The sequence below is a fragment of the Podarcis pityusensis genome, assembly GCF_964106645.2.
Source record: "Podarcis pityusensis genome assembly, chromosome: 4".
NCBI lineage: Eukaryota > Metazoa > Chordata > Lepidosauria > Squamata > Lacertidae > Podarcis > Podarcis pityusensis.
This window is the reverse complement of record NC_138027.1, coordinates 42,057,032-42,072,487: the sequence shown is the minus strand read 5'-3', so window position 1 is coordinate 42,072,487 and position 15,456 is coordinate 42,057,032. Positions and strand designations below refer to the sequence as shown.

At 42.9% G+C, this 15,456-nt stretch overlaps 1 protein-coding gene and 1 long non-coding RNA gene across 2 annotated transcripts; one reads left to right on the top strand and one right to left on the bottom strand.

The window, feature by feature from the left end:
* Positions 1–425: 425 nt before the first annotated feature.
* Positions 426–2,269, top strand: LOC308474963. The gene is made up of 2 exons (XR_013985062.1): positions 426–663; positions 1,474–2,269. It is a non-coding gene; the product is annotated as an uncharacterized lncRNA (long non-coding RNA).
* Positions 2,270–8,871: 6,602 nt separating this feature from the next.
* Positions 8,872–15,167, bottom strand: GJA8 (gap junction protein alpha 8). The gene is made up of 2 exons (XM_081003387.1): positions 15,154–15,167; positions 8,872–12,635 (listed from the first exon to the last, which is right to left on the bottom strand). The coding sequence occupies exon 2, from the start codon at positions 12,631–12,633 to the stop codon at positions 11,368–11,370; it is 1,266 nt and encodes a 421-aa protein (XP_080859513.1). The 5' UTR covers positions 12,634–12,635; positions 15,154–15,167; the 3' UTR covers positions 8,872–11,367.
* Between the last annotated feature and the right edge of the window lie 289 nt (positions 15,168–15,456).

The following is a 15,456-nucleotide window of genomic DNA, read 5'->3' as shown; positions in this document are numbered from 1 at the left end:
TGCCTTCGGAAAAGCGGAACACGCTTCTGCCCAATAGCAAATATTACAGAAAAGGGTTTTTTGTAATATATATTTATTTTTTAATATATAGAGAGCATTCCGTTGCTTTCTATGGGTAACTCTCATTTGCAACCCAGGAGAAGAAAGCCAAACCAGGGTCTAAATATATAGAGACATCCACCATACATCTATACATGCTATATACATGTATATATCTATACATGTTTATAGCTGGGAGGGTCAAGAGGGGGCCTTAGAGATAGGAAACTAGAGCCGCTCACATAACCTGCATTTCCGGTATTAAACTTGCGCGAGTCCCATAGAGGCGAGGCTTTGGGGGATCAGGAGGACGGAGCTGAAGAAGCGAGCGGGGAAGAGGCGAGGCGTGCAAAGGCTGAGAGGAGGGTGACGCAGGGGCGTAGGCAGGATTTTTGTTGGCGGGGAGCATTACCTTAGTTAGCTATGTACTTTTATGGATTTAGGGGTGGGGCAGCTGCCCCTCCCTGTTCCACTTCCCTTGGCTACGCCCGTAGGGCGACAGCGGCTCCCTTTCAGCTGGGAGTGCTCGGGTCGCTGGAGGCGCCTTAAGGGACGGCACCCGGCGGGCTTCTCCAACAACTGGGGTTCCGGTTAACAAAAGGGACTCTGCAAATCTATCTGCCGGTTGTTTTTGACTCTTGCGTAATCTCATTTTATGCCGCTTGCTTGCTGTTTTTTTGTTTGTTTGTTTTTAAATGCACCTGCTCCTATCTGAAAAGAAAATGTGCTGTCGTGCAATTTATTTGGAGATTTTATTCAAGGTGTCCCGGGGTGATCATTAAGTAAAGGCTGGTTTGAACAAAGGCCCGATTTATACAGAGTGCAAGCAGCGGGGCTGCCGGCCTTCGCAAACCAGAAATCGAATACCCGGGTGAAGTGCAAACTTCTTGTACCGGGCTTTATGTGCACATTGGCTAGCATACCTGAGAAGTGGATGTATTTATATGTGACAGGTCGAGGTGGGTGAGGGAGTCTGTGTACTGCACAGATTAGACTTGAAAAGGGGTAAATCTGTCAGCTCTTTGTGGTTTGTTTAAAAGTCTCACAGCCTGATTATCTGCTTAAATCAATCATTTAAGTTGCACTACGCTCCCTTTTCAGCCTCAATTTCACATCTGTATTTGCAGTTGGATAAATGCATTATCTTAAATTAGGTGGGGAACCTCCAGCCTGCAGACCTAATTTCAGGTGTGGGGCAGGTAGAGATGCAGCTGCTAATGCGCAGTTGGGAGCCTTAAAGTGCACTCCTGGTTGTGTATTGGGAAAGGAGGTTTGCTGTCACTGCTGATCTGTGATGAGAGTAAACCTACTGGGATTGGCTGTGCTTCTGAGTTCCATAGGAAGGATGCCTGTTGAAAGCAGGGCTAAAGTCACTGCCTGTCATTTTATAGGCTGTAGCTTCAAGGCTCACTTAGCTTGGATTTTCTTTTCTAGTGCGACTTGCCACACCACAGTGGAATAATTTATCACCCGACTGTCAAAGTGGTAGCCTGGATTTGGGAGAACCTAGGATCTGGCTTGCTGGCTGGATCTAGTTCGCCACCCCTGTCTTAATAGGTTGTTGTAAAGATGAATAGAGACATCACCTTGCCAACAAAGGTCCGTATAGTAAAAGCCATGGTTTTTCCAGTAGAGATGTATGGAAGTGAGAGCTGGACCATAAAGAAGGCTGATCGTCGAAGAATTGATTCTTTTGAATTATGGTGCTGGAGGAGACTCTTGAGAGTCCCATGGACTGCAAGAAGATCAAATCTCTCCATTCTTAAGGAAATCAGCCCTGAGTGCTCACTGGAAGGACAGATCATGAAGCTGAGGCTCCAATACTTTGGCCACCTCATGAGAAGAGAAGCCTCCCTGGAAAAGACCCTGATGTTGGGAAAGATGGAGGGCACAAAAAGAAGGGGATGACAGAGGACGAGATGGTTAGACAGAGCTCTAGAAGCTACAAACCTGAGTCTGACCAAACTGCGGGAGGCAGTGGAAGACAGGAGTGCCTGGCATGCTCTGGTCCATGGGGTCACAAAGAGTCAGACACTACTAAACGACTAAACAGAAAAAAAGATGAATGGGGTTTTCAGAGTGGGCTGTCGGAACCTCACAGAATTGGCTCAAGTTAATTGTTCTTTGCCTTTACACAAAAGAAAAAAGCAGGGTCTGAAAAAGGGGAAAGTACTTGAGAAACAGGACTAAATATGGGGCTTTGAAATTAAAGATTGACTACACTGTCAAACTTTTCCAAGTGCATTTCCTTGTTTTTCTTTGAAAATAGAGGCTCACAACCATTGTGAAGTTGTTTATAGCATAGATGTCATCAATCACAACAAAAATTTGCTGGTCCTCTTAATATCTAGTCTAGATTGCATTGTGGTTTTGGAGGTGTCTTGATAATAATTCTTGAAATCTTCGTTTCTGTCATAAACATTCCTTGCTCTCTGTAATAGAATGCATGCACATGGAACACTGCTGAAAACCCAAGAGTTAGAGCATTTCCCAAGGGAAAATCTCGTCGGAGGAGAAGGTTTCTGTAATCTGTTCATCTGAATGGCACCATGGGATTATAGTATGCAAGTAGGCAAATGCTCTGCCCTAAATAAACCCAAATATAAATTATAAACTAAGATATTGGCAACTCTTTTGTCCCATGCACACAGCCCTTCAGCTCTTCCCTTCACAATCCAACCAGTTAAACCAGCAAGCTTAACCATAGCTATCCATTACATCCCAACTGGGAAACTGGTTACAAGCTTCACAACAAGCCAGGATATTAAACAAACTTCCAGCTGTTATTAGGCCTCAATACAATTGTATCAGTACGAACTAATCAATAATACTGAAACATCGAAAAATAGATAAAATCTGTGTCTTTAAATTTTTAAACATTTAAATAATGATTCTAAAAACACTTTTCAAAATTGCACTTCTGTAGTTGTAAAAAAAAAACCCAAAAAAAACTCTTAATACAAAGGCTGAGTGACCTAAACAGATTGCACAGAAGTAATCACAAGTTTTCTGACTTACAATGTTCATCAATATACAACACTGCTGTGAAAATGCAAAATGTTTTGTGGAGAAATATGAATGTTCTTTTTGCAGTATCGCTTTACCAGTGAAAATAAAAGCATTTTATTATTGGAAAGCAATTCATTGTCCTACATAAGTGGCCCTTACCACCTAAAATCTAGAACACTTAAGATGATATAAAGTGATTTCTCTTGTCCTGTTAGGTCCTATGGATCTGAACAGGTTTAACTGATAGAATCTGTGTGCACCAAAAACTTTCATCATCAAGCCCCCTTCCCTACCCTCTATGGAGTAGAGTTGCTGAAGAGACCAGCATTTTCATTTACCGTATGTGCCTGTTTTATCAAACAAAGAAGAGCTCACGTTGGGATTATTCTCCGTCATGACTCTGAAAGGCAGCTTTGTCTGTGAACAGCAACATTGCTGCTTTTCCGGCATCAAATATGGTCTATTTTTAAATGTAAAACTGCACGTTCAGTAAGAAAGTGAATGATGGGAGTCTGGGATCGTTGAACAGACCTTGTATAAACTCACTCTGTAGCCCGTGAAATTCACCTGCTGTGCACAGCAATGTAATAGAGAACTAATGTGGTCTACTGGGTGGTACATTGGGATTTGACCTAAGGAGCCTAAGTTCAGTAGCCCTGCTTGAACATCAAATCACTTGATTGCAACTTTCAGTTTGCTTTCTGTGAACTTGGAATAATAACGATCAATATCACGTTCTGGAGAGGAATGAGATAAAGGCTTTAAAGAAATTTGAACATTACAGTGCTATAGAAATGACTCATTTGCCTAATTTTGGAGCTCATATTCACTTCATTTACTGGGAACACCTAATATAGCAATCATTTTATTGCACTCACGATTAGAGCTGGTTCTATAATGAGGCAAAATAAGTCACTTGCCTCAGGCAGTGATTACCTCCAACCCTGTTCTGCCTTAGGGTGTCTTCAGAAAAAAATAGCAGGTCAAGGAGGAGGGATGAGGCAGTAACAATGGTGATGGGAATTTGCCTCAGTGGGCATAGTGTGTTTCACCCATCCTGGATCCACTATTCACCAAAACCCAGATGGGTTTGATATAATCCTCAGTGGATGCGTTGGTCATCTTCCACTGTTCGAAAGAAAGAAACTTTCTAGTGCCCAGAATCATAATAATTTAACAATTGTCCAAACTTCCATTCTCCTCAGACTTTCGCCTGTTCAGCTCAACTGTAACCCAGCCCCATTACTGCAAGTTGTAGGAAGCTGAAATTTTTAGTGCATTTCAAAGTTGTCCAGGTTCATTTCCTAGAGTTTCCCCACCCTCCCCCAATATAAATGAGCAATAATCATATTCCATTTTTGTTTCTTCACAAATGAAATCAACAGTGTGGCAACATGAGAGTCAATAGGGAAGCCACACTACAAGAAAGTAACAGAATTTGGAAAAGAACTTAAAATTACACTTAATATATTGTTAGCATACACGAAAAATCTGGAAAACTACCAGAGTTGCCTTCGTTTTGTGTGTATTGCGGGGAGGGGGGTTAATTTGATGACTTCTCCCTCTAGCAAATACCAGTAAGAGCGTGTTGCTTGTTACTTCCATGGGGTACACCTCAGTCCACACCCCATATTCTCTTCCCTCCTGCTTGAGAGACTAATGGGGAGGATGAACTGAGACAGCTGTTGCAGGCTAGCTGTGCTTTTGAGATTTTCAGCCACACATGCCAAGATGATGTGGACAGCCTTAGGTACGTGGCACATTTCCTGGCAGGTTGGGGGTTGCCATGTACTGTTCTGCATCAGGCTGTGAAACACGTACAGGGGTACCTCGGGTTACATACGCTTCAGGTTACAGACACTTCAGGTTACAGACTCCGCTAACCCAGAAATAGTATCTCAGGTTAAGAACTTTGCTTCAGGATGAGAACAGAAATCGTGCGGTAGCAGCGTGGCGGCGGCAGGAGGCCCCATTAGCTAAAGTGGTACCTCAGGTTAAGAACAGTTTCAGGTTAAGAACGGACCTCCAGAACGAATTAAGTTCTTAACCCGAGGTACCACTGTATGCAATTTGGATAGCTGAATGCGATAGCAGTGTTGTGTCCAGATAGCGTACCCCTTCACACCAAAAAATAAATAAATTCACTTCTTCTGCTGTGTGATTGTTAATCCACCCTGCCTGTTGCTTTCTCAAGATCAGTTCTGGAAAGGTGGCACAAACAACTGAATCATCAGTGTGTCCTCAAACTGCCTATCCTTTCCAGGCGTTGGTACCAATGATAAAAGCTACAACACAGCCATTTAAGGATCTTCAGCTCCTAGATGCCGAAGAGACACACAACCTATGCTCAAGTAGATTTAGGCCCCATCCAGACTGCTGTATTGTTGCAGGTGTTTGTGGAGGTGCATTAATACTACATTTGAAGTGGATTTGTACTGGCTCATGCACACATCATCCTGCCTTAACAGTTGTTCTGCGATGCTCCCTCCAAAGGACACAGATACATTCTGACGAGCTTTGCCCACTGCTATGGATCACACGTGACAGAATAGCAATGAATATTATAAATGTGGGGGAATGGGAATGTGTGGAAGGTAATGGGCCAAAAATTTATCTGAATTAGCCATTTGCAAAAATAAAGTCTGGAAGCACCCTAAGACTTACCTTTTCACAGCCACAAGAAAACACTCCACCAGATTATTCAATCCCATTTTTAAGGGCATATTAAAATAAAAAATAGATATTTCTGAACCATATACATTTTCAAACACACATGCAGATTTAAGGACAAATGTGTCTTCTTTACAGACATGCAGATGGCGTAGGAAGTGGGGTGCGGGGGGTACGATCCCTGAGGGGGTGACAAAATGGCACACCATGGGGGAGCATCACTTACCACAGGGCCTGGCCTGCAGCATGCCCGAGCCATGTGTCTGTTGGGAGTGACACAGTGGCTCGGGGCCCCACACTGCCTGAAACGGCAGCATGGGGCTTGCATCCGCCAGGTGGACTCCGTGGGCAGCTCGCCACGCTGTCCCCCTGGGCGGATCGCCGCAGCACCCCTGTGGGTGGATCGCCCTGCTCCCACCGCTCCGGGGGCCGGAGCAGCTATTTACGCCCGTGCCTAAATTAATATGGATTCTTCAGGTTAATAAGTAAATAGCTTTGCTCAGTGCAGCAAACTATGTTGGGACAATGCTGCAAGTCTTCCAGTGCGCATTGCCAATTGCACATTGGCCACGATGAATCAAGACAACAGTCATTTTAGGAATAACTTTCACAAAGTACACCAGTACGCTTTTTCTAACAGTAGCTCCTTGTGCTCATCACAAACCTCTTTTGACATTCTGTTTTCAAAAGTGCATTGTCAACCAGCAAACAGAACTGCTAAAAGAGAGAGAGAGAGAGAGAAAGAAAGAAAGACTATGGTTACCACAGGGTACTAATTATATGGCCCCCTGGATGATTATCATAGAAAATTTTTAAAATGACAATGTTTTGAAGGCTTTGACTAGTATAAACATATTACTGTAATGAATCAGATTAGAGGTCCAATTTGTACAGTATCTTCTTGAGACATAAACAGTTGATGGTTCTGGTGATTATGGCTGACTCTATATCCTGTTTCCTTGCCATTTGGACCTATTGCTTTGAATCCAACTTCCTGTGGCAATAGAAAACCAATTGGCACCATTGTATTTGAAGATGTCTAACACCTCTTAATGGTTGGTCTCTTCTCTGGGCTAAACATCCCCAAATCCTTCAGCCTCTCTTTGGTCTTCAGGCCCCTTAACATCTTTGTCACAGCCATATTTCCCACAAGGGTAGAGACAGTTCATAATGTTTTCTGCCACTATGGGTTCAGTTCAATCTTTATTCACAATTTTCACCAAAAACAATTTGCAAAAGACAAATTACAAAAAAAGAGAACTCAATCAAAACCATATAAAAACATTATAAGTTATTAAAAAGGAAGAACACATAAAACACACATAGAATGATATCATCTTCTATCATTAATTCTTAAAAACTTATCGTCTCTTCAACTTAGGCACCAACATAGTGGGTTGCTTATTAAATGAGTTACAATTTGCCAATAAGCCACCCGCTGTCTCATGTTCTGACCAAAATTATTTCCCTTTTAGGGATGAAACTAGTCACTTGGAGCTCTTTTTATTTTGTATATCATATCATTATTCTTCCTGCTTTTGATCTCTGTGTGAACCAGCCCTAACATTTGTCTTCTTCATTATCATGGCAAATCATTTTTATATCATTTGTAAGAAATTAAAATCTCATCTGCCTTACTTACTTTTTGAGTCACTCTTAGAAGCAAGATTCTGGACTAGATAGACCCTTGGTCTGATCCAAATGACTTCTTGTTAGAATATCATATTTCTAAAATGTGTTCAACATTCAGTCTTTCATTTAAACAAAAATCCAAAACCCAACAGTTTTATTCTGATTTCCGCCCCCCTCCCCTATTACTAAAGACTTTGACACCATTTTAATAACATAAAGCTATAACAGGATTGGGGCAGTCATTTAAACAAAGTACAGGACCAGTGCTGAGAAGTGTAAGACAGCAAATGATGCCACCACCCCAATAGCAGACAATTGAAACTGTAAAGGGAGATTTCTATAGGGGAACAAAATACATTGGAATTTGGTTAGGATTAAAAGCCTGATCCCAAACCATGGGAATGAATGCAGAAAAAAATCCCTGACTTCAGTTGACCTCTGAATTAGATGCTAACAGCCCTCAAATCTTATGAAAAATTCTATGGGGCCCATTCTGGGTGTTGGCAGTTTATGCTAAAGGGATTTTCTGAACTGGATTACACCTCCCATTGCAGCAAGCCCTTTGCATTGTTTCAAACTGGAGAGAATTTGCTGAGCTACTGAGGACTGAAAAAGCAGCGCCAATGAAAATGCATACCTGCACATTTCTGTTATTAGTCTCCATCCTCTTAAAAATATTTGACTTGCAACACACGATATATGCAAGTTGTATTTTGCCCAAGCCTACAAGAGATTTGTCGTAGTTCTCAGGCTAGCTAGAATGCGGTGGACATTTTCAACACTAGAGATGGGCACCCTGTTTAACGAAACAGACTTTTTAACGAGTGAAATCCAGTTGCTGGTTTTGACCCAGTAGATGCCTCCATTAATTGTAGAGGAGCTATGTTTTGTGTGTGGATAGCCCCTGGAGCTCCAAGACCCCCTGAAAATTAGCTCTAGAGAGTTGAGAGGACCCTCCAAAAGAGACAGAAAGTAGTGAGAGACTGCAGGGGGAATTGGCCAAAATTACCTCCCCTCCTCTTGCAGAGGTTCTCAACCTGTGGGTCGCCAGATGTTGTTGGACTACAACTCCCATCATCCCTGAGCTCTGGCCTTGCTAGCTAGGGTTCATGGGAGTTGTACATCTGGGGACCCACAGGTTGAGAAAGGCTGCTTTAGCAGATGTATCTACTGGCTCTAAAGCAGGCATAGGCAAACTCCAGCCCTTCAGATGCTTGGACTACAATTCCCATCATCCCTAGCTAACAGGACCAGTGGTCAGGGATGATGGGAATTGTAGTCCCAAACATCTGGCGGGCCGGAGTTTGCCTATGCCTGCTCTAAAGCCTATCCATGATCACAAAGGCACTAGTTGAACTCCACCCAAAGCCTTTGAATTTCTTTGATGATACAGGTGGGTTTTAATGCCAAATACACTTATTGCCTTGCTACAGTACTCCACCTGAGCTATTCAGGAGCATGTGGTAGGTCACTGTTGATGACCCAGCAGTAAACCTTGGTCTGCTCCAACAAGGCCCTTGTCTTATATTCTTATCACTTCATTGTGGTTTAGAATAGAGACACATGTCTATCTAAGATACATCCAACCAGCTTCATTCTGCAGTGGTCCTACATAGGTTCAGACTGCAAGAACCAGAATAACCAGGACAATAAGAGTAGACCATGCAATCTGCACAGTAGGAAGTATGCTACCAGCACTTCAACGATAGCACATATATACTGAGGGGAAAGCACAGTAATGTATTTTTTGGGGGATGTAACTTTCATGCCACAATAAATGCCTTTCATTCACCACTGGCTAGAAATCTTATTAGACAGGGATGGGGAACCTGTGTTGCTCTGGGTTTCATTAGACTTCAATTCCCATCAGCCCCAGCTAGCATAGCCAATGGTAAGGGATGATGGGGGTTGTAGTCCAACTGACATCTTGAGGGCCACAGGTTTCCCAACTCTGTTGTTAGGGTTACATACAATTAGCCACCAGCTAAATTATAACAAAAAAGGCATTACCATCAAACAACACAATCCCGATCCATTAAAAGACAGTGGTATTTTGCCATTGAGCCCAATAGGATGTGCAGCTAGGTATTGCTAGAGGCAGTACTATAATATACAATACATAACAATGTTATACAACTGAGAAGCCTATATACTATACAACTGGAGCAACACAGTTGTGAGGAGGACTCTGCATTAGCACGGGCTTTTCCCATGTTATCCCAGCCGCAATGCAGCATAACCCACACTGTAAAAGTTAGGACTGAGCTGTTGAGTTGGTTTGGCAGGCGGGAGTTGGGGGGGTGGTGGTTGTAATTTATGGAGGTGGGAACAACTTTCCAAAGACTGGGGATGGGCAAAGATTTATTTTGGGGTGTGGGACTGCCTCATCTTTACAAGGTCCCCGCCTTTCTGCACTTAAAAACAAACATTGCAAGTGTTTGTTGAAACTACAATACCCACCCCGCTCTTCTGTTTCTGCTTTAACTAAGAAATTCAAGGCTCTTCAGGATCAGGAATCTACAAGGGCCTGCATGGCTCCTTTTTCAGAGCAGAAGGGTAGGGTTTGGGTGCCACACTAAGGCTATGAAGAACTTCACAGCTACAGGAAGGAGCCGTAGCACTTATTTGGAGGGAGGGGGGACCCTTGCCACTTTGTAAAGTTGACTGAAGTAAGGCAGACGATTTCCCCCTCAAAAATGCAAGGAAATGTCTTCCTATAAAGCAATCGAAATTTTCCCCCGCGTGGCAGGGGCAAGAGATGATTAGCCCCCTGAAAGCAGAAGGAGATTCCCACCACCACTAGCAAAAGTAGTACAGTATAAGAAAGGTAACTAAGACAAATCAGTAGCAGAGTCCAGGTCATGTTTTTAACACCTGTTCTCCACTGCTTAGGATTTTGCAAGTGCCGACAATCAGCTGAACACACAAGGCTTTCAGCACAGCTGTACCTTTACCTGCCCTTCACTTGATGGTGATGTACGGTGTCAGGTATACGTGGGTGAGCCATGGCTTGACCTAAGTGGTTGCACAGGTCATAGGAGGAGGTCAAATCAGGCCCATGAGCTAGAGGTTCCACACCACTGCTCTAGATGATGTGCTCCTCTGTCCTGGAGGCCACATTTATGAAGAGAAACCAGTATTTGCTTGTAAGTTGCTTTGGGTTGCCTGGGACAAGATAAAACAACTTAACATAATTAATTAATTAATTAATAGCTATTATAATAATAAGTGGCCCAGGTCCTTGACACGTCCCTCAGAACCAGTTTTTTAAAAATACAGCAGCATGACACAACCACATAAATTGCTCCTAGGAGGCACTGTTGTATCTGAGGAGTCATAACGACGGGTTGGGATATATTGCAGGGACAAAACGTTAAGTGTCTGAACTGGACCAGGGGATACAAGTATAAGTAAACCACATTTATCTCCACAGGCAAACACTGTAGCTTTCGTTCTTTCACAGGGGGATAAATGGATCTCATTTAACAATACTAATTGCCGGTATCCCTTTTTGTGAGGAAAATAACTTGCGCTCAAGGCTCAACAAGGAAGGAAAAACCAAAACTGTTGTGGCCAAAGCAAACACCGAACAAAGAAATACCCAAGTTAACAGTTTATCAATATCTTATGATAACCAAATGAAGAAACAGGCTTCCCACATCCCCGGAGAAAAGAGGAGCATAAAAACAGGTTGTGATCGCAGTTGTTACGTCTGTCTTCGTTGCCTTAGGAAGGCTTTCCCCCTTGGATGTCAGTGCTGTATATAGTGCGTTTGTATGTGAGGCATTTGTATGTGAAGGAAGAGGGATTATTTGGTTAAATGGGTCACTGTAGGACAGCTAGCTCCATGTGTAGGACAAACAGGACTGACAAGGCAGTTAGCGTTGATAGCACCTTTCTAGCCAAAAACACTGATAAGAAATAATATTAAAATGACTGGTTTAGCACTTTGTTTTGAAACATCTGAGATATATATGTATTTCTGTGGCTTCCTCAGAGCCACTCGAGCCAGTACCCTCATACAGTCAGATCATCTGACCTGGCACGACTACTGGCTTTGCTTAACCTGCTGAGGGGTCTTGTGTCAGCTGTAAGATCAGCGGATGGTAAAGGCAAGTCGTCTCCCGGCGGCTCTGGCTCTTGTTCCTCCTCCATATGCTTGTCATCTTCTCCTTTCTCTGGGGCTTCCTCAGTCACCAATTCCACCCTCTGTTCCTGGGCCGCCGCCTCAGCCTCAGCCACTTCCTGTTCCAGCTCCTCTCCTGCTTCAACTTTCTCCTCCTCCTGTTCATCTGCATGAGTGTAGGAAGGCAGGTGCTCCCCCAAGGCCCTGGAAAGGTCTTTCAGGCGTTCCATGCTGATCTTCTCCTCAAAGTCGTTGAATGAGGGGGGGACTGGGGTAGTTTCTACTCCCACTTCAGTCAAAGGGAAATAGTGGAATGTCGGCTTCTCCTCTTCCTCCAGCAACTTGTAGCCTTTGACCTTCTGGATAGATGAAACTGCGATAGAATGAAGGGGTTTCTCTGGGGTCTCCTGAGGCTCCACTGGCCTCCTGAAAGCACCCAGGATCTTCTTAAAGCCTAAGTGGCTGATCTCCACAAGATTAAGGAAGAGAGAGACTGATGCCACAGCCAGCATAAACACAATGAAAACAGTCTTTTCGGTAGGCCTGGACACAAAACAGTCCACGAGGTTGGGGCAAGGCCATCTGCCACAGCGGTAAAGCGGAAGAATTCGGAAACCATATAAGAAGTACTGGCCCACTATGAACCCCACCTCAAAAAGGGTTTTGAAAAAGATGTGGCAAATATAGGTTCTCAAAAGCGTTCCCTCAAGATGGAACTTCCTGGTCCCCTTGGAGCTTGCTTCTCTCGTGGTTATAGGGCTCTTCCGGTCTGGATCAAGGGGTGGGTTTTCTTCATGTGCCGCAGCTTGCTGAGCTCTCTCTGCTTCTTCCCTCTCTTTCCTTTTCTCTTCCATCCTTACATGATGTGCAGCATGGCCCAAATAAACCAGTGAGGGAGTGGAGACAAAGATGATCTGCAGGACCCACAGTCGGATGTGGGAGATGGGGAAGGCCTCGTCATAGCACACATTTTCACAACCTGGCTGCTGGGTGTTGCACACAAAATCTGACTGTTCGTCTCCCCATACAAATTCTGCAGCAGTCCCAAGGATTAGGATCCGAAAAATGAAGAGGACAGTTAGCCAGACTCTCCCAATGACCGTGGATTGTTCATTCACCTCTTCTAAAATGTTCCCCAAGAAACTCCAGTCACCCATTTCTGGCTGTTTAAGAGGAAGACAATGATTAAGTTGCATTATATAAAGAAGGGTTTTAATATATTCAGCACATGTCGCATTTCAAAAGAAGTCAGGATATCTCAGTCAATAAAAACCCGAAACTCTTAATATCTCAGGGTTGTGGTTTCAAGCCCCATGTTGGGCAAAAAGATTCTGAATTGCAAGGGGTTGCCTTAGATGACCCTTGCTGTGCCTTCCAACTAAACAATTCTATGATTCTATTATTCCTGCTGACTTTTAAAACATTCCATGATCTCCCCAATGATCTGCATGAAGAGGAGGTAACAACAGTTCCAGATTTAGTTGTTTGAGGTTTGCTGATTTAGGGCACAGGCCATATCCCACTGAAGTCGACAGCATTTGTTTTATTGACTTTGGTGGTTCTGGATTATACACACTGGGTGATGGCCAACTTAGTCTTGTTCAGAGTAAAGCCACTGAGATCAGCGGACTCAAGCGCATTGCTTTGAATGGGTCTACTCTAAGTACGACTAACATTTGATACTGCCTTTAAAATCCCTATTAGGCTTATACCAGTGAACAGAACAGGTCACCAGAGCAGCTGGTACAAAATCATGCATTGCCATTGAAAAATGCTCTGAAATTCCCTAACTTCCCTAAAAGTTGGTTACAAAATTGTTCCTGCTTGTGGGTTACTTCACAGTGGTATGCCACAAGTTACAGACAGTCTACCTTTTTCACACTGCATCTTAGGGTGTTGGGATCTTGCTGAAAGCGTTGACATGGCCGTGATAATGGGGCACATGATCAAGGGGAAACCTTGCTCCAGGATTGGAAGCCACTGTCACCTGGCCCTAAGAGCTTCTTACTGATCACCACTGGGATTTATAAACCTATGTGAATCATAGCTGTGTATTGCTGTGTATCAGTTTGCAATGACAGCACAGTGTGCAGCCACAGTGCTTCACAGGATAAGAATACTAACACACACTTAAACCTTTTATCAGATTCCTTGCGTTGTATCCAATAGTCAGAGCAGACCCATTGAAATTGATGGGCATGACTATTTTAGGTTCATTAAATTATACAGATCTGCTCAGAGCAAAATTAAGTTGGATTACATCCCACTAACTGAAAGAGCAGCTCTATTTCTCACAATATATATAGATGATTATTCAAAGACATAACCATATGACTTTTTGTAGACCACTGAAGGCAGCCTGGTTTCAGGAAGCTTGTAATGTTTGGTGTTTTATTGTCTTCCTTTATATTTTGTTGGAAGCCATCCAGAGTAGTTGGGGCAACCCAGTCAGATGGCCGGGGTACAATAACATTATTATTATTATTATTATTATTATTATTATTATTATTACCACTACTACTACTACCACTACTAAAATTGCGATGAGCTTTCCCATGTCAAATGGGTAGCATATAAACCATCATTTAATAGCAGATAAGATCTGAATACCCAGGGAGATTTTATTTTCTATTTGGCAATCAGTATTCTGTCTTTTTGATATGCATTATGACTATGGCTTCAGACATATTGTTTAGCATTTCTCTATAATAGCTGCTTCCACCTCACAAGACTCATTCACAATGCAAGTTAATTTTTCATTTCAGAATCATTTAAACTTAGCATAAATCAACTGATATTGTGCATAATTTTTGGGATAATCTGTTATAATTCCACCTGGCATCAAAGTGTCTCATCTTGGCTAACCAACATATCCACACACCATAACTCATACAGAGAATTAAAGGCACACTAAATTTTCTATAAAATAATTTAGATAAAACCTCAAAAAGTACTCTGTAACAGGATCACAGCATTCAGAAATATTCCTTCTTCTTCCTCCTCTTTTAAGAGCTTCCGCAACAATGAATAGGATGCAATTTCTGAACACATTTTCTACCTCCTGTGTTCTGTTAAAAATCTTTAAATACCTTGAGCAAAACACTGTGAAGTATTTTTGTGCGAAAAATCTTATGCTGACAAGATTAGCTCTAAGTTCTAGGGCTTATCCAGTCTCCAGAAATGCAAACTGGTCACTCAAGAACCAAGGCAGTTTACATCGTTCTTCAGTAACATCCTTTTAGTAACAGTGAATATAAAAAATGGAGACTGAGTTTGAAAAGGCCTACTGAGAGTTAATGGGATTTGTAAATACAACTTGTATCTGTCCAAATTGCCTGTTCCAAGTGAGGACATCTTTGCATCTGCAGTTTTCTATGCCCTCCCCAGCCAATGTGGTACCCATACAGAGGGATGCACATGTGAAACAGGATGCTATGGCTATTTTTACCAATAAAAAAACACTCCATATAGATAGATGCATGTTGGTAAAATGGCCATGACATCAGGGTTCATATAGGCATCTCTCTTGAGCATCATACAGTGGGAGAAAGACACCCCTTAAAAGACATGGAAGCTGGCCCTTGGGTGCTGACTGCCTCACATTCCAACTGCTGCGATATCAGCTACCTAGAAGTCAAAAGAAAATCCATATAAATCAATGCCAACAAGAAGGCAACTTGCCACAGTGAAAGGTTCCGCCGAAGAACCGGGCTCCTCTTGTTGCTTGGCGTTCGGCAGCAAAAAAGGTGAACTTTAGCTTCTCCCTGCTCTAAAAGCCCCAACCTTGTCGCACGACTGAGCAGATGTGACTGGATCAGCACTGATGGGTGGGCTTTAGCTGCCCTGCAGTCTGTAAGCTCCAAGCCAGACATCTTTAGAAAGTGAATGACATTCGGTGACATGGAGAACAAAAGAGGGGAAAGACCAAAAAGGGAGAGGGAGGGCACATCATAAAAAAAAAAGTTTGTGAGTGCTGAATA